Raw genomic sequence first — 20,463 nt, forward strand, 5'->3', positions numbered from 1 at the left:
ATTTAACTTCAAATAATAATCTTCTATGTACTAATTAACTATCATGTAATTTCAATAAACATAAGACACAAATACAAAAAAAACTCGTTTGGCCTACGAAAGTTTTCGCATCTATGGGAATGTAAATTACCTCTAATACATAGGTTTTCTCATAAAAAATGCATAATTTTCTTGAGCGAAACATGTAAGAGTACAACCTACAATTTTTAAAACGAAACAGAATTAATTGTTTACGAAAACGCGTGTGTTAATGTGGTTTTTTCAGGTCAGAACTGAAAGCTGTGTTATTGCATTAAAATGTTGATTTAAGACTAAAAGTAGGACGCTTCTATTTAATTATCAAATGTATAATAATCTGAAGCATGTTTTAAAATTAGTAATATGTATTAATTAATTGCCCTGGCCATCAGCAGTTTCAGCCCTACCCTAAACTGCCGGCCGGTATACTTAGTTATTTTTTTGTTTTTTTATTATACACTAATTTTTACATTGTCAAAATGTAAAAATTAGTTTTTATTTCTTATAGATAATATTAAAGTAAATACTGACCATTTTCCCAGCTGCAAATATCCAAAGCACAAAAAGTTTATTCCTCAAACACAGCACCCTTTTAAGTTGAAAAAAAAAAAAACACAAACGTCACTGTCACTTTTTGGCGCGAACGTTTTTTTTTATCCGCCAACACGAAGGTCCATTTTCCTACGTCCTACTCATCGGGACGTATCTTCGAGACTGAGTATGAGAGATGGGCTCCGAAGAAAGTGGGGTGCCAGCTCCCATATGGCAGTATGTCGTCGAAACCTGTAGGCCGTTCTCTCACGAGAGCACTGCGATTCATATTCGACCTTACCGCTTTGGAATTAAGCTTTGTAATTAAAGCTTTTCGATGATAAGTTTGTTTTCGTTTGACATTAAACTCGATGCAGCATCTTGGTAGTTTATCGCGTTCTGTTTTAGACTCTATTTGACTAAAAATATGGTTGTTTTTTTGTTTGTGTGGATCTTAAAGCAGGATATTAAATACTCGATGGGTTTCTCTTTTATTTTGTCGCTGCTAGGCGTGGCGGAAGTGCTAAGAATTTGGCAAAGAACATTTGCATAAAAATGACAATATTGTGGTATGTGGAGTTTTCTCTTGTTTGTCTATTTTTCTTTATGGCACACTGACTGAGTTTTCTATCGATTTGCATATTAAATGAGTCGATATGATTTTGATAAATCGATAATTTTAGGCTCGATATTCGCATTACATTAATATGTTAATAAGAAGCATTTGTGTACTAAATCTTTTTGACATTCGGCCTTTATTTTTTATGAGGCTGTTATAATTAGTTTTTTTTAGTTTGGGTCAATAATTTGGCATTTGAATAATCGATGAAAATAATAGATAACATGACATTCGGAATAGTAATAGAAGAAAGTAGGTAGTATAATGAAAATAAACATAAGTATGCGTTTATTGATTAGAAGTTATAATTTTACCGTGAGTGAGTATAGGTAGAGAGTATTTTTTAATTAGTACAAAAAGACGCTAAAAACTCGGTTTCTACTCGTATGCTGTCATCATCATCATCATTTCAGCCATAGGACGTCCACTGCTGAACATAGGCCTCCCCCAATGATTTTCACAATAGCCGATTGGTGGCGGCTTGCATCCAGCGCTATCTTCCTGCTATTTTTATAAGGTCGTCGGTTCACCTTGTGGGTGGACGTCCTACGCTGCGCTTTCCGGGACGTGGCCTCCACTCCAGAACCTTGCTGCCCCGTATGCTGTGATTGGACTGAATATTGAAGTTCGACCAATCAAAAGTGTCACTTCTACCATCTAATATGTACTAGCTCAGATGGTAGAGCAGTTGCCCGGCAAGCGAAAGCTCGTGGGTTCGATGCTTAGTTAGATTTTTTCAAGTTATTTATAAATAGTATAATGTTTAGGTAGTCTGTTCGATATCCAAATTGACATATCCAATTTGGAAAATAATCTTGTTTAGGCAAAACTGCGTTAAAATACCACTTTAAGTTTGACTCTCCGACAGTTGTTAGATCAAGTTGTGACATTCTTTCTATATGAAATTCTTTGATTAAACCCAAAAGAACTCAGAGAAGTAAATACCTAAGGAAACAACTTCAAACAATCGAAGACATTAAGGCGAAATACGAAGTTCCGCAGGAAGTAGATAAGCAATAAGTAATGTGGGAACGCTTTCTAATTGGAAATGGGTAATTACAATCATTCATCATCGTCATTTAATACGATGACTTGAGAATCAAGACTTTACTTAGCACTTAGGGACTGGAATTCGTTACCTGTATACTACTAGAGTATGGGCCTTTTCAAGGCGAAAGTAAATAAGCACCAGGGCAGATATGTACCATCCTAGACTGCATCTCACTTAACGTCAGGTGCGATTGCGGTCAAATACCTGCTTTGTTCTGCATAAAAAAACTTCTTATATCTGTCTGACTATTCCCACCTCTCGTTCCCACCGCTGCAACTCCTGTGTAGCCAGGATCTACGCTTGACCGCCAATAATCAAACTATTGAAGGCCAAGTTTGACCCGAGGAAAATTAAACTGTCATTTGACCCGCAAAGAAAATAATTAGAAGACTGACGATCTGGTGAAATTAGAGACTGATGGATGCAGGCAGAGTGGGACGTTGTGGAAACCTTCGAGGGAGGTCTTTGCCTTTTCGCAGATTATTTATCTAAACTTGATAAGTAAAACCAATAATAATTGTGAAAGAATCATGAAAATGTCTCTACAAAAAAAAAGTTACAGGGCCCCAAAGTTGCGCATAACAAATATTTCGCGCTATTTGATCGGTGACGTCACGGCACTCATTCGGAGTACAAACAGTGAATCACCGCTGGTCCAGTGCTGTTGACAGCTCCAATTTTTAAAAATCGAGTAGTTTTTAATTTTTTCATCTCCATTGACCCAGCCACGAATCGAACGTCCAGGCTGGTCCAGGCGATATAGACTATGCCATCATCATCGTATCATGTGTTAAACCATGTTAAAATGTATGAACTGTATTATGTATGTGACTTTGTTGGTGTACCTAATAAATAAATAAATAAATAAATGCCATCAGTTCGGTAGATCGGTTGAAAGTTGTCCGAATCCATAATCCATGTCGAGTTCGTTTCCTTTAACATTGCATTTATTTTATTTTCTCAACATGGTGAGTAAGCAATACCACCTACACGTCATTTATAATATTAATGTGAAAAGTATCTCTGTCGGTTTGTAAAGTTTTCACACTTGAAGGACCATAGGCTACCTTTTTCGTAAAATAGTCAAGGGGTGAAAATTGTGATGGTTTTGGCAGATTTCCATAAAGTTTTCAGTCTGATAAAAATCAAAAATCTAGAAGTGCCGTGTGGTACCAACAGTGTAAAATAAGAACACCCTGCTCTTTCCATGGATTTCGTATAGGCGACTGAGGAACAAACATACGAACATCAGGCATCCCAAACCCGTCTAGGGAGTGTAAGCCAAAGCTCCTTGGCCTCTGGTACATTAGAGAGGGTCGTGCTCCTACAGTGAAAACTAAATTACCAGATGATACTTAAAAGTGTAAAGCGCTTTACATAAGTCTTATTGCAGAAAATAAAAGACTTTTATTTGCAGACGAAGCCGTGTGCCGAAGCCTGTGCGCTTTGCTAAATGGCGTCACCTTACAAGCATCTTTTAAAACATAGAAAGCCACCGGATCCCACCACTTTCGTTTGTCCGCTCGGTGACACACTTCGGGTGACATCAGACTTATTAAATTATTGATTAAAACGTTAAACTATCGATTTCTGTAGAAAAATACAAACAACAGCTTTTACTTAACTTGACCTTTACTGGTTGAGTTATTGGCGGTCAAGCTGTAGATCCTGGCTACACAGGAGTTGCAGCGGTGGGAACGAGAGGTGGGAATAGTCCCGTATATCTAGCTTTTACATGCAGCTTAGCTCACATTTTTATGCGTTTTTCGGCAAAATATAATAGCCCACCCCCACTCTTCCCGTAGATGTTGGAAGAGGCGACAAAGGGACAAATATGGGAACATCAGGCCTCTCCAACCCGTCTGGCCAGCGTGGGGAGTGTAGGACAAATCCTCCATTTGCCTCTGGTAAAAGAGGGTCTTACTCATGCAGTAGAGACTTAATGACCTGATGATGAACAGAATGACACGATAATTGCATGTAAAGTTTGCAAACATATCAAACAATCAAGCTTTTCATCACGTTACGAAATAAAATTATCCAAAAGCAAATCAACCATGAAATCGTAATATTTCACGCATTTTTTCCGGCATTTTCGTGCAATTATCGTCGCATTGCAAATATAATGGTCAAATTCGTCATTACCACATTATGTAAGGACCTGGCACGCGCGCTTTCAAAAATGCCAATATTCTTACGCATGAGTTGCGTAATTCGTTTCACCGCGTGTTTGTAAGATGATACAGAACAGGGTGACAAGTGTGCGTTATGACAACGCAAATATGTATTATGACAGAGGGCAGGCGGTGTTGCAACAAAAAGCTTTAGGCGAAGACTACATCAAGGATCGTTTTTGTGGTCTTATATGGTAGGACCACCTGTCTCAAAGCAATACGCAAAGACTATCTAGGATTACCCCTAATGGTCTTATGGTAAGACCACCTGCTTTACATCCAGAGGTCTTCCCAGTTCGAATCCCAGTGGGAGCAAATTTGAGAACTAGATTTGATTTGTAGCTTGTTCAAGTCCACTTGGCTTTGTTGTGTTTCAGCAGTTGGCATAAGGTAGCCAGTTCCTCTGTCAGTAAGATTCTCAAACATTACTGTAAGGTCTCACAGTGCGTGTGACACACGAACCAATCACAGAGCTCTATTTACCGCTGTGTGTTCGATTTGCTGCTTCACTTAAGCAAGCATCTTTTGTTAATATACGGGCGTTAAGCAGACTTAGAACAAGCTCTACTTCCAACCAAATCGAGCAGAATATTATGACTCCACTGGGAATCAAACCCGGATCCGAATAATCAGAAACTTACGAGCAATAAATAAATTCGTCCATAAACAAGATGTCTACAATATTTGAATTCAAAAGAAACTGAACGCGATCTCGAAATAGATTTAATTAGATTTACAAATTCATAACGATCTAAAATTGTTAGAATAATCGAATAACACGCTTCTAACATTTATTAAAGAATTTACGGCGTTTTCTAACCGCGGAGAAAGTGATGTTAAGTCGATGGGTTTATCTCATGTAAGGTTCATAATATGACCTGTGTATTGGAAAATGCTCGATTGGTAAGAAAATTAATTTAAAAAACTATACCTAAAACTGTTAGGTAAGAAGAAGACTAAACTTTTAAAAATGCATTATTATAGGTCTTTGTTCGTCTCAGCCAAATGACGTCCACAGCTGGACAAAGGCCTACCCCAAGGATTTCAATAAAGACCGGTCCTGCGCTGCATCCAGAATCTTCCCGTGACCTTCATCAGAACTTTTTTCGAGTGGAGACCTCGAGAATTGAGAAGAAGACTAAGTTTTGAAGGCATGCAACTAGAATAATCACCAATAGACCCGGAGAGCCGTCATCCAGAGAAGATGTATTTCTCCTCTTTTCCCATTGCATTTCAAAAATATCTTTTTTTTTTATCCACAACGAGGAAGCTCTTGGCCTGTATCTCACCTGATGGTAAGTGACGATCAGGCCGAAGGTGGAAGCGAGCTTCACCCGGAATCCTCAACCACGGAGGAACTGGCTATCTTACCTTTAACTGCCGGAACACAACAATGCTTATTAAACAATAATCTTGGGTACTCTTAGAGTCGGCTGCTAATTTATTTATGTACGAGAAATCGGTCGATATCAAAACGGTGTATATTACTGTATAAGTTCAAGTGTGGCCGCCTAAACTATCGGCGGGCAAAAAGTCGTAGTCGTAGGCTGCTAAAAGTTATTGCAATTTTAAAGTGTGGTGCCTACTAAGTTCTGAAGGTCACAGTAGTTAATATAACCACCAATAGACCCCGAGAGCCTTGACACGGCATGCAGATATCGCGGGCCCTGAACTTTCTCGTAGGGCGCACTTTCACCGGCGAGAAAACCTGCGCGCACCACGCGGTCGGAGGCTGCGGGACAAATGGGACCAGTACCAATCGAAAATCGAATCAATACGGTATTTATTCTCCCGCGACCTTCACCAGATCGTCAGTCCACCTAGTGGGAGGCCTGCCTACGTCACGTCTTCCAGTTGTTTTTTTTTTATGTGACAGGAGGCAAACGAGCAGACGGATCACCTAATGGTAAGTGATTACCGTCGCCCATAGACACCCGCAGACACAGGGGCGTTACAGGTGCGTTGCCGGCCTGTAAGGTGAAGATACGCTCTCCTCTTGAAAGCTTGCAGGTCGTATCCGTCCGGAAACACCGCAGACGACAGTCCATTCCACAGTTTGGTTGTACGGGGCAGGAAGTTTCTAGAGAAACGTACTGTTGTGGACTGCCAACCATCTAAGTGATGGGGGTGGAAGTGCTGTCGGGTAGTTCGATCTGGTGAAGGTCGCGGGAGGTGCCTGGATGCGAGCGGCGCAGGACCGGTCTTTGTGGAAATCCTTCGAGGCCTTTGTCCAGCAGTGGACGTCTTTCGACTGAAACGAATGAACAGGCACTATTGTATTTATTATTAGTATTTTTTTACGTGTGATAAAACGTTATCATCATCATCAGGTCATTTAGTCTCCACTGCACGAGCACGACCCTCTCCAATGAGAGCTATAGGGTTTTAGCGCTCACCAGTTGGCGCCACTGTAGAGTAAGGTCCTGTCACTTGCTAGTAGCGAAGACAGTGGCGTCGACTGGTGAAGTGGTGAGCGCTAAAGTGGTAGGAGGACTATCGCATTTGCACTCATCAAGATGGCGCCACTGTAGAGTAAGGTCCTGTCAATCGCCAGGGGTGCCAACTGTTAAGTATAAAAACGATAGCCCTCATTTAACAGAGGCAAATGGAGGATTTGGCCTACGTTACGTAACGATAAAACGCTAACATGTTATTAATAAATTTAATTTTTTGAGTTTTTTTAAAACGGCGTACTGGAAAACGCAACATTGGACGTCCACAAGGTGGATCGACGACATCATAAAGGTAGCAGAATGGCGCTGGAAGCAGGCCGCTACCAACCGGGCAACATAGAAATCATTGGGGGAGGCCTATGTCCAGCAGTGGACGTTCTGTGGCTGAAATGATGATGAGATGTTTGTTGATTACCTAAATAACAATTTACGGACAAACAAAGACTACGTTGTTAAAAAGTCTTTTTTTTCGTGTCGACAACAAACCTACACAGTGTCAGCCCAAAACTCCGCAACAAGAGTGGCGTTGTCAGCAGCATTCATCAAATCCTCCTGAGTGCAGTTGCTCGGGCACTCAGGGCACGACAAACCGAAGTTGTTTAAAGTATAAAGTAATTTCATCTTGTCCTCCGTTATCCCAACGCGTGGAGTCCCCACAGAACTTTTGGCGTTACGTAAACTTAATTGTTGATGGCCGGAGCTTCGCATTCCTCTGACCACCGAGCTTTATGGGCCCCATCAGATAGTTGTGTAATCATCGAGCTTTGAACTGAGCTTTTTGAAGACTGAACCGTGAATAAATCTCAAATTGGTTAGAGAATACTGAATGAAACAATTCATTCTGCATCTTAATACAACATTAACGTCTTTCTTGGATTTGCCCGGCTGAAATTCGGTTTTTCACAGAAATATCGTTACAGCTTAGATGATCTGATTTAGCTAAACAATACTACCGTAAAGTTTCATCAAAACCCGTAAAATTTTTTGACGTGAAAGAGATAAACTTGTGGATGGGGGATGTTTGAGACTGAATGAAAGGAAATTATTAAAATTTGAACTTTTGAATTATACGCAATGATGTTTTGAAATTGTTATAGGGGTTGAGAAGTAAGTTTTTTATAAGTTTTCTTTTAAAATCTCAAACTTTTCGCACGTTCAAATTGGCATTGGCATGCCCAAATTGAATGTCAACACGGAGGTTGAAGTCCCAAAGATTTCACCGAAAACAATCTGGTTTGAGTCGAAAGTCGCGCGACCAGTCCGCCGACTGGTTGTTAGAATTTATTGCCTGGTAGGGATGAGGTTAAAAGGCGAGTTGTCGATGACCTTGAAAAGGTCGATGTTTGCGCGACGATAGAAATGTTTTCTGCTGGCCCAACTCTCAGCTCTGTGAGCTATGTACCCCACCCACTTCCACTTGATTTTAGCGATTCTGCGGGATAACTATTTTATTTTATTTTATTTATTATTCAATCATCTTACAAGCTAACAGAATATATTCCAAAGCGCTTATAAGATTAATTGTACATAGGTTATCATGCATGTCAATATAATAATAATTAATTAAATGTCAATATAATAATAATTAAGTCAATTAAATAAAAACAATAGATTTAAATCAAATTACCGAATGTCAATATAACAATTAAATTTCAAATTACAAGTAAATTATGAAAATAATGTCATAATAAAGTAGTAAATTAATAATAAATCAAATAAAGGCTATATCGGTCACGTTGATTCTCTTGCGGATCTCCTATTCTTCTGATTCGATCATGCAGGGAAACACCGAGTTTAGGACGCTCCAAATGTCGTATGCTGTTTGTGAATCCTAGTTGTCGATTTAATGCTTTGAAACATTTTCTATCAGGCAATCGTGAAGGAAATACAAAAAAAATATTATAAAATGCACTTTTACTTAAATTAAGGAAACCATGTATTGATATTGATACTTTATTCAAAGTTAATCTGGGTATTTCTTCGGAGGCAAAATTTTCGATGTCTTTGGGTATAGTTCAGTAACCAACTAACAAAATGGCATGCAATCTTTTTTTTCGTATAGCTTAGCTATAGCCCTATCTGGCGCAAATTACATTTTTGACATAATTGCTGTCTTTATACAAATTAAAAATATTTGAAGTGTGATTCTCTGATTCATATGGTGTGTCCGTTAGCCATTTTCCGGAACAAAATGGTTGATGTAGCATTTTCCTTTTGATATATCAATATAAATTAAAATTATTTCGAAAGCTAATGAGTTGTCCTTCTACAAAAAAAATGTGTCATAATTTTAATTAAGTTAGTTTGTTCGCAAAAAAATAAATAAGCAGTGTCCGGCATAAAATACTGATTCATATGGCGTGAGCTGTTCTTGATCATAACTGGTCAGGTTTTAATCATGAGAGTCTGGTTTCTGGCGTGGAGGCAAGCCCATCTTGCAACGGATGAGCTAGAAGGCAGACGTGGAGCTGGTTGGCTTAGAACCCGGTGTGACGAAGGCAAATACTTGATTCATCTGTGCTTGGTTCAGGTGGCATGCTGATTACAATGCCTACTTTATAAAATTATATTATTGCATTAAAAATCTAATCTGTCTTCCATGTGATGCTTTTGGGTTATAGATTCATGTAGAAAAATGACAACACTGTAGTTTGTATGTATGACGAGTTTTGCTCGATTTCAGGCAAAAAACTGATTCATCTGTGCGTGATTCATATGGTCAGGGCCCTATATGAATCATAAAACAAATTAGTTTTTAATCTATCAAGCACCAAAAAGGTATTTATTAGCTGAGAATGATATCCCAGACTGCATCTCACTTAAGACCAGATGTGATTGCGGTTTTGTTATGAATAAAAAAAATCATTCACGTCATTTTTATACTATGAATAATGTATGTTTAAACAGTAAATAAGTAGTATATCCGTTAAGCTAAGGAACCATAACACAAGAATATTTGTTGCTTATTTTATGGCTAAATGGCGCTGTATGAAATTCATCATCATCATCATCATTTCAGCCATAGGACGTCCATTGCTGAACATAGGCCTCCCCCAACGCTTTCCATCTGTATGAAATTGCCCAACGATTATTCATTTTTATTATTATTTCAGCTACACTTATGGCGTCCATAGCACATAATAATACTGCTGAGCATAGGCCTCCAATGATTTCGAGATTAACTAATTGCCATTGCCACAACCTCTATAAGCTCATCTCACCTTCTTCATCTTGTGGGTGGACTTCTTAACAACGATAGCTTGGATAAGTGATACAGCTGGGTAGAGTCATCTAAAATACCTTAGTGCCATAAGATGAAAGTCTACATCCAGTGTGTGTTATCAGTGATGACATATTGTTCTGAAAAGCGGCCTCTCACTATAGGCTTACGAACCACAAAATTGCATACCATACTATGGAGTGGACTATGCTTGGTTTTTTTATGCAATCGAATCTGAAATGAGGAGATCCATAAACGGTCTAAAGTCGCATGGTGGCATAGTCCGATGTTTTAGCAAGCTGAAGTGATAATGGGCAGGACACATAGTATGCAGAACTGATGGCCTAGATGACCATCCAATGGATAGCAAGTTTCTGGAGTGGAAGCCACGTGCCGGAAAGCTCAGTGTAGAACGTTCACTCACAGGAAGGAGCTGAATGCAGTCCGCTACCATTATTGAAATCATTGGGGTAGGCTTATGTTCAGTAATGGATCTTATGGTTAAAATGATTATGATGATGACAAAATATTATGGATGTATACTAAAGTTTCAGAAAAATGTTTTTCACGATTTATTGTGGAATTCGTTGCATTTTTTTTTCTCGTAATATTTTGATAACTGATATTGTTTTCATAACAACAGATCTTTTTTTTTGTTATAATATGATTATTTTCTTAATATAGAGCCAATTGTACATACAGATTTTAAATTTTATTTCTATTTTTGATTAATATGTAAAAAATTCTGATTCATATGGGCACAAAATATTTAAACGTCGATATCTTGAAAACTACTTTACAAAAACGAGTCCCTTATCCAAATATATGTTATTGGGTGTACCTATTTTCATATGAGTCTATGTTACAGACCTAAAATTGAATTTGAAATTTGTCTATATGAATCAGCCGAAGAATGCAATTTCGAAGAAGTGCCCATCTACTTATAAGGCACTATCGATATCGATAACCGAGCAGCGCCACATCACTATATTAGTAATTAAAGTAGTTTTGGGGGATATTAGACACGATGATCGCCGTAACATACGCGGGTATTTAAATGAAAAACATCAACTTTCATCGATCTGGTTTATAGTTATAGATGAACGTCGTTACGATTTTCTACTGGTTTCTTATTTTTAGTTAAAGATAAAGGGTTACTTTTTAATACACTTTATGATTTAGTCAAATTGTGTAACTTGAATAAAATTAAATATCCTTGGACATTTTACACTACGCTTCTAGTCCCAAACTAAGCAAAGCTTGTACTATGGGTACTAGACAACGGATATAAACATACCTACCTACTTAAATATTTTTTTTTTTTATTAAAATTAAAACTGACTGCACCAAGTGCATTGGCTAAGAAACGTAGTTCGCACTTCACACCGAAAAAAAGGTTTGAACTTTTTTCTTTCTTTCAATATTTCAGAGCTTTTTCAGAAACAGTTGAAAGTTTGTCTCTTGCTGAAAATGAGATTGAGACTTAATAAATAAATAGGTATAAAACCGTTATGAGCATTTTCCTATAGCCCGAAGGTTATGGCAGAGAATACCCTATGGCATTAAGTTTGCCAATATTTCAACAGCATTTAATTGTACATTCATGGCATTAAAGCTTACATTTAAATGATGGGCTCATATGTTATGGGTCTAATAAGTACGATTAAAGGACTTTTTAATAAGAGGACGCCACAAGGACATTGGCTATTGAATATGTTTTCGATCGTAACACACCCCAGGCAAAGCCGCGTGCTCCGGTTAGTCTCGGCAGAAATCGGTCAGCTCTCAAAGGGCGCACACTCCACTGCGTCACAGGGTCGCACAGCGAACCCGTGGAGAGGACTCTGTCTTCATATTTTTCTAAATAAGTAACTACATTTATAAGTTCCTTTAATCCTTCAAGATCCGCGAATCTAGACACAATAGATAATCAATTGTTATGACATTAATTAATGCCGTCTGGGACTAAAGCGGTTAAGTACCTATAGTTACTTTTTTGTGCTTTGCACTGGCAATACAAAGATGACTGTTTCTTCCACCACTTCGTCTCATCCAGCTCATTTGTGATGTTGCCCCGAAGTGGCGATAGGGCTATATTTGGGACGTAGGTATACAAAGTAAACTAGCAAAAGAAATCTGGTATGTTTTTGAAGTAGCATACCATACTTTTGAAGTATGTAGTAACTTAGGTATACACGTCCCACTGCGGGTCATACCCTGCAGTTGAGACTCAACTGTGGACTACTGTGGAGTAGATATCTCAAAACATACTCAACCGCCTCGGCGTAGATTGGCCTCAGAAGCACGACTCTCTCTAATTTAAGAAAGAAAGAAAGAAAGAAACATTTATTGCCATGGACATCACAAAAGACAAAAGAGGTAAAATGAAAAAAAAAAGCAAATAAGACAGAGGTGACATAAAACATACAATGAATGAGCAAGTAAACTAAGCAGTGCCACCCTGTCGCACAGCGATGCCCATCGCAATGGGACCCCACTCAGCATATGCCGTGGCCCCCGGTGAGGGAAGCCACGACGCTGGTTTTCAGTGTGCCCCATGCCGAGTGAGAGTCACGGACACTAACCTATACTGCATAAAATATACATACATAAATAATAATAATAGTGCGCGTATTTTTAAATGTATATACAGACGTAGTAGAAAATAATAATATACGATATAGACGAAGTAGAAAAGATGTGATAAGATATTTATAAATAAAAAGATAATATTTAAAAAACAAAACTGTGTGTGTGTACATAATAATAATAATAAATTGTAAATGTATTAAAGTGCGTTTGTGTATACTGTGATTGTGTGTGTCTCGACGTCCGCAAAACAGTCTCGATCGATCGAATCATTCTGCGTGGTTGGTAATTTACTCATCAGTCGCTTGGATACAATGGCTAGAGGGGTTGGTAGACCAATCCTCCATGTGCCGGTGTGGTTTCGACTGAATAGAATATAGAACCTGTCCTATTCCCATTCTTCCCGTGTATGTCATAAGGCGACTATGGGACAAAAAGTGACCCTTTTCTGTTTATCTTGTCTGTTGAAAAGTCTCAAGTTTGACTGAACCATTTGCGTCATCATAATCATCATTTTAGCCATATGACGTCCACTGCTGTTAAGAACCTGTTAAGAACCATAAGAAATTTATTTATAACTAGCTTTTGCCCGCGGTTTCACCCGCGTGAAATTTCGTTTGTCACAGATCGTCATTAATTATAGCCTATATGTTAATCTGGGTTATAAACAATAATACTGAAAAGTTTCAACAAAATCCGTTCAGCAGTTTTTGCGTGAAAGAGTAACAAACATCCAGACATCCACACAAACTTTCGCATTTATAATGCGAATATAAGCGGCTTGCATCCAGCGCCTTCCTGCTACGGTCGTCGGTTCTCCTTATACCAATTCATATGAAGAATAAAATAATACACATGAGAAATAAATAAATAAAGTTTGAAAAAAAACTAATATTTTGAGGGTAAATGTCAATATGTCGACTCCGCCCCCACCTGTTGCACGCGCGAGTGCACAGCGCACCACCCTTAATTAAGTTATAGAGCTTGTTCATAAGCGGAGCGGGTAGCGGAGCGGAGAGCGGAGTGGGGAGCAGAAAGGGCTACGCTGGAAGAATAACAGCAATAAAGGTATTTTATAAGAAAGATGCCTGGATGTGCCTGGATACGAGCGGCGGCGGTCCTTGTGGAAATCCTTGGGGGAGGCCTTAGTCCAGTACTTAGTGGACTAAAACGATAAGAAAGATAAAAGTGGTTTGTTATCAGCATTATAGGCTTTTGTAAAGCGCTTTACAATTCTAAGTATCATCATCAGGTCATTTAGTCTCTACTACAGGAGCACGACCCTCTCTAATTTGCCAGAGGCAAATGAAGGGTTTGGCCTACACTCCCCACGCTGGCCAGACGGATTGGGAAGTCTAATAACAGCTTAATCCGTTCCTAAACCTCCTTATTTCCCTTTAACCACATCCACAGGAGAGTGAGGCAGAAACAGGAGGTCCTCTACTACTCTACTATGTTGATTTATTACTGCTTGATAGAGAGAATACGAGTAGGTAAATAAAATTATCCTTGGACATTTTACACTGAGCTTTCTAGTCTCTTCTTATAAGTAGGTACCTGTTATTATTTAAAATCGAAACAAAAATATAATTTACTGGTTTGTTCTAACACATTTCTGTCAAGATTATTTTCAACAAAATAACTACAAACTCAGTCCGCTCCGCTCATCACAAACTCCTAACCGCTCTCAATCCATGCATGTCACTAAATTGCCCGGGCGGAGTGCGCACACAACTGTGAGAGCCCACGGTACTCTGGTACTCCCTTCGACATCAGATAATAGTCTAGAAAGATCTGAAAACTTAACTTAGAGGCCAAAAGAGCGTTTAGAAGTAAAATTGTAACTTTCAATATTATTGTGGAAGGAGGTTTGCGACTCCAACTAATTTTGAGTCCTTTTGTGGCTTAAACAATAAGTAAAGTAGAATCAAGTGCAGTGCAAACTACGATCAAAAAGTGCGACGCAAATTACGCTCGTCTGGCCTCAGCCTTAGTTTAAAAACGCGTTACATTTGAAAATTGATAGCGAAGGGACTCTAACACGACATTTCATCTTATTATGTAGAAACTTACGACTTATCTGCTAGCTACACAGCTGAAAAGTCAAGAATTACATGAGTACTACAGTAATAAACGTAAAGTGAGTCTCATTGCTCTCAATTTTAAAACTGTATGTGCTAAACAGTTGAAGAAATTGCAGAAAAAGTGCCCACTTCGTATTTATGTGTTTGTGAATCAGTGGTACTTATTTTCAAAGTGACAAGTGTAAAGTTAGTGGTGGTTAATGTAGACTTGTTGGTAAGTACAAACTACAAAGTGTATTTTTCAACTACAACAAACTTTTAGGACGCCTGCTAGTAAAACCGAGCAATTTCTGCGAAAGAAAAGATATTGCGTCATAAATAAAATAGGAATTGGGTGTTCGTAACAGTGTTTTCAAGTCAATGTATTTTAAAATAAAAATTATATGATGTTGAGAGAGAAACGTAGTTTGATCGAATGACTTAGGGAAGAAAGATTAGTAAATCGTAGAAAGACGAGACTTCTCCTACTTATTTACGATCTCTCTCAAGCTTGATATTTCAGAATTAATGACAGATTGAATTGAGTTTTGAACATAATTTTGTTCAATACGAACCGTGATGGCTTGGCCACCTACTCTGTTGCAATACCTCCAGGTAACTAAGTCTTAAGCCCATGTCTATGTAATTTCCACCATTACAAATTGTCACTACGCAATAAAGATTTTGAATTTGTTGACTGTATGCAACCATCCATGTTGTCTCGCAGTGGTGGTAGAGCAAGCTCTATTTCGGTCATGAATAAATGCCTTGAAAATGGCCTACATTAATAAAGTATTCGAATTGATAGGAACCATGCAACGCAACGACCGCTGGCCCGAAGACTACGACCCCGACGGCAGCCGAAGCCGCCCTGGTTCTAGAAGGAACTCCGCCTCTCTTTCTAGAAGAAGCAGCGCCAAGAAGGAGAAAGAAGGAAAGAAGAAGTCACCCTCAAACACGCCCAGTTCCGCCAGTTCCACCCCCAAGAAAGTGGTGAAACCGCAGAATTTGGAGTTCATGGTCACGGGGAAGCAGTGCTTGAAGAAGTAAGTCGGAAAACATAACTAAGAAGGCCTCGTATTATTTTAATCTAATACAATGCAGCATTATAACTCTAACAATAAGTATAAAACTCTATTGTTTGCCCTACCAGTAAGTAGGACATATTATGTAGGGTCATATGTGTTAGGTCCATAAAATTATAGCAGCTAGAAAGCAAAATGTCTGTCAAGCGCCCTACTTCCGATGCTATTTTAAAACTGTCAGACTTACATAATGTTCTATTTCTCCAGATAGTGTATTTTGACTTTTCACATACACAGAGACGTCTATCTAGAAGCATCCCCATTAACTCAGTCTTTATGTTACGCTTTCAGGTCTAAAGCACTGAACCGATTTTGATGAAATTTGGTATAAAGTTTAGATAGTTTGAGTCCCGGGAAAGGACATAGGATAGTTTTTATCCAGTTTTTGAAACAGGGAGGCGCGCGATAAAGCTTTTCTGTGACAGACACAATTTAAACTAAATTTTATAAAAAGCTTTCCTTCACCACAGATGCGACCGAGCCAACTCCTTGCCTGGGTACAACAGACGGACTATGAGCAGCGACGCGAAGACCAAGAAGCTCTTTGAGTCTCCCAAGAGGACCGCCAACGCCTCCCAGTCCTCTAAGAGCAGGGAGACTAGTTTGGAAGACGACATGTCGTTGGATTTGTCGCAGGTAACGCTCTCTACCACTCCCACTCTTTCTGTTGATACCGAAAGAGGCGACTAGATACATAATAGGCCAAAACCATGTTTTGTCTCTGTTCCATATAAAGGGCAATGACATATCATCTTAGATAGAGGGTCGTTAATACTTCTCAGCAAAAGTGGCACATTAAAATCTCTGACACTTACAAAAAATAAAAATCTATGTTTACAAAAAAAGATTTTGCCTTCAAGTACTCGCCAGGCGCTTCATCGAAACCAGAACACCTAACAAAATTATTTAACTTGTCTGTATTACAATATACGTACATCGTTTCATCCACGAAGACGCGCCCCACCATTCTTCCGCTAATGTTTGAGTGTTATCGGCACACACTAAATCATCCATGAGTGCACACGCACACTACAATAATGACGCTCGGATTGCTCAGATCAAACTCACCGCACCCCGCGCTTTTCTCGACCAAAAATTGGTGGGACGCGTCTTCGTGGATGAAACGATCTATAATAGAATTTAAAAAGAATATTTTAAATAACACCCTTCTCTCTCCAGGTTTCCGACTTCGAAGACACAAACTCCAAGTACGGCATCAAGACGAAATTCCAAGCGCTGGCCACGTCCACACCCAAAGCTCAGAAGGCGAAGCCCCGCAGTGGTTCTCTCCAGAGCCACCTGGCGAAGGAAGTCAGGAAGCCACGCTTTGAGAGAGACAGCACTTTCTCTTGCAGTAGAGAGAGTGTGTTCAAGTCCTCGTCTTCAGCGAGTCCGTATAAGTAAGTGGGGTTTTGTATTTTATTTCTATTTATTAAACAGGCTTGGTCGTTTTGTAATCAACAAGACCTATTGAATGTTTCGTTGTGACGACGTGTATGTGTCAACAGCGAAACGGCCATGTCACATAATTTTGACTAAGGCTAAGTTGCACCACCTTAACTTTGACCGTAACTTTGATGATAAACGGTGTTTTTGTATGGAATTTGACAGATTTTTGACGTTTGTTAAAATAAGATGGTGCAACCCAGCCTAATTGTAAGGCACAGCTTTCCAAACCTTTTTTATACTGAATTTGCCATTTTATATTTGCGACCCCCTATTATTTTAGTTTCTAATGGCTTTTAGAAGAGTGCTTGCTTCTCTGAGCATCATAGCTTCTCAAAACGGGTCTCAAGTTAAGAAATCGCCACTCTCATCTCTTTCTCTACATTTATTTTCGATCACTTCACGACGCCCTTTGGATAGTGCTCCAAGGTGTCACGAACACGATGCCCAGTTTGTGAAGCCCTTGACGGCCTGAACTAAGGTGTACAGTTGTTAGGGCGTGTAGAATTAGAAGCTTCACTCTACATGAGATCCTTTAAACATTTCATAATGCGAGTTTATATGGGTCGTCTTGGCTTCCTTGAATACCTACTTTAGATTTATCTTATTGACTAGCGGCCGCCTGCGACTTCGTACGCGTGGATCCCGTTTTGACCCCTTAGGGGTGGACTTTCTTAAAATCTAAGGCGGATGCCTACGTCATAACATATACCTGCATGCCAAATTTCAGCCCGATCCGTCCAGTGGCTTGGGCTGTGCGTTGATAGATCAGTGGGTCTAGACAAAGTGCAAATTATAATCGCAAACCAGTCGAAAAGTGGTCGAAAAGCCCCTTTTTTGTATGGAGTTTTGACGGATTCGATTTTCGATTCGATCAAAAAGTGCGTTTTGTCTAGGGGGGCAGATCACTATGTCAGTCAGTCAGTCAGTCACCTTTGAGTTTAATATGTATATGTCAACGTGAAATTGTGAACTCTGTCAGTTTATAATATAACGCGTTAGATTGTAAACTAACAGTGGGTTAGGTTAGGTTAGATTGTAATTTAACTACGTCAGATTATAATCTAACGGAATTCACAAATTTACGGTGACATATAGATTCGTAACCCTCAATGTTCCAGGTATGGAGCCAACACCACCGAGCTGGACTACTCGTCGGTGTCCCCGGAGTACTCCGGACAGTCCTCCAATGAGATGTCTCCGAGAGTGGGAGGGGAGGTCGCCACTCCGCGGAGCATTGAGCCTCATCTGTCCAGGTACAGTGACCACCAAATTCAAATATTTTATTCAGTACATAGGCCCTTTCCAGGGTACTTATAGTACACAAATTAAAATATAAGTACATAGCTTGCCCTACCACCACTTCGGGACAACATATGGGCTGGTGCTGAGAATAAGTGGCGGAAGAAATGCCACCTGGCATTAAGTCCACCACTGTAACGTTTTATGTGCAAAAGTATAAATAAATAAATAAATAAATAAGAAACTCAAGCCACTTTTGTGGTCTGGTGGTTAGAGCACCTGCTTAGTCAGAGTCCTAGGTTTGATTCCCAGGGGGTGCAGATTTTTCTGTTCGGTTTCGTTGGTGGTTAGGATTGTTCTAAGTTTACCTGGCTAGTTACTACCACCTCATTGTTATTATTGCATTGTTGTGTTCCGACAGTTAGACCGATAGTTAGTTAGTTTTTTTTTTAATTTCAAGTTTAAATGCAGTTTATTTCACAAATAACGTACAAAAGGACTTAATGCTAAAAGCATTCTTCGCCAGTCAACCTTTGGGTCATACAGAAAGCTGTGAGTGCGGTGCAGGTTAAATATAAAATGTCTCAATGTTCCTCTGTGGTTGAAGATGGAAAAAGAGGCTGACAATAGTGACTGAGTTTCTTGCGCTGCTTCTTCTCAGCACTGCCCCATTTATTGTCCCGAAACAGTGGTAGGGTTAATACTAGGACGTGTAAAGTGTTTTTAAAAGCCTACTTGCAGAAATAAACTGAGTTTTATGAGTCTTCTCTTCCCAGTTGCTGCGGCAGCAGCTGGCAGGACTGCAGCGAGGCGGAGCGCACAGCAGTGGACCGGGATAGCGGCGAGTGGTCAGAGTTCTGGGCCAACTACAACAATTCTGTCGCTCGGGTGCCGGTCAAGAGTTACTACGACCAGTGCCCCACGCCTTATAGGACTGAGAATATTGACCTGGCCGACCTGGGTATGTATTACATGGTTTTAGACCAGAGTTTCCCAGTTCCTAAAGTTTAATAAACGTTCTGTGGACCACCGGTAGTCCTCGTGAACAAAGGCGGTTATCAATAGCAGACGAAAAGTGACGATATGACGATAGATTCTTGAAAAATAGTACGGGACTATTCCCATACCTCTCGTTCCCACTGCTGCAACTCCTGTGTAGCCAGGATCTACAGCTTACCGCCAATAACACAATCAGCGAAGGTTAAGTTTGTCCCGGGGGTGAGTTAAACTGTCATTGGACCCGCAACTAAAGCAATCAGGACCCTTCAGATTCAGGATCGACTTCCCTCCAGTGCAAATTCCCTCAAATGACAAACAAATTACATATATATATTTACTAATTGAGAAACTGTAAATAGTGGAGTTCAATCTTGAACAGACTTTAAACGCCTTAATAATCTTGTAGGCGTAAGATTTCCCAGTTAATCAGAGGTTTTATTGATTTCTTCCAGAATTCTCAACCGAAGGCTCCCGAAAGCGTTCTCCAGACAACATTGACCACATCAACTACGTCATCAGAAACGAGGGGCTCCATCTCACTCCCCGAGAAACCCAGAACATGATCAAATGCGCCCATATCCTCGGCAATGTTCTTACCAAGGCCATAGAGCGACGATGCAAGGAAAAAGACCAAGTCGACGACCGCGTCCAAGAAGTAAAAGTCGAAAACGAAGATCCGGAGATAGAAAACAAAAAGAAAACGCTTACCTTAGACCTGAAAGAGACGAACGAACCTGCAGTGGTTGAAGAAGAAAAGAGATGCGAGACTGTGACAACGCAGACCGATATTTCCCTGCCGAACACCAAAAGCGCGCCACGAATCTTCGAGAAAATCTTACGTCAGCTGTCAAAAAGTTCGCTGGATGAAGGCATTAAAGCAATGAATATCAGCATGAGTGAGAATGAGAGTAAGGTTTTAGAGAATACAGAGGTTAAAGAGGAATCTAATCAACTTGAAGTAAAAAAAGATTAA

The 20,463-nt window shown here is 39.6% G+C and overlaps 2 protein-coding genes across 3 annotated transcripts in view; one reads left to right on the forward strand and one right to left on the reverse strand.

The window, feature by feature from the left end:
- LOC135085518 (atrophin-1-like) overlaps positions 1-737 on the reverse strand; it is a 31,761-nt gene extending 31,024 nt beyond the window's left edge. For both annotated transcript variants that reach the window (XM_063980304.1, XM_063980303.1), the window contains exon 1: positions 550-737. In XM_063980304.1, coding sequence (XP_063836374.1) covers positions 550-552 — 3 coding nt within the window. In that variant the 5' untranslated portion in view covers positions 553-737. The remainder of the gene's footprint in view (positions 1-549) is intronic.
- A 14,794-nt stretch (positions 738-15,531) lies between these two features.
- On the forward strand, positions 15,532-20,463 carry LOC135085133 (uncharacterized). The gene is made up of 6 exons (XM_063979888.1): positions 15,532-15,764; positions 16,274-16,439; positions 16,983-17,203; positions 18,371-18,505; positions 19,268-19,452; positions 19,943-20,463. Exons 1-6 carry the CDS (start codon positions 15,532-15,534, stop codon positions 20,461-20,463), a joined length of 1,461 nt encoding a protein of 486 aa, XP_063835958.1.

Source organism: Ostrinia nubilalis, chromosome 28 (assembly GCF_963855985.1).
Source record: "Ostrinia nubilalis chromosome 28, ilOstNubi1.1, whole genome shotgun sequence".
In the NCBI taxonomy this organism is placed as follows: domain Eukaryota; kingdom Metazoa; phylum Arthropoda; class Insecta; order Lepidoptera; family Crambidae; genus Ostrinia; species Ostrinia nubilalis.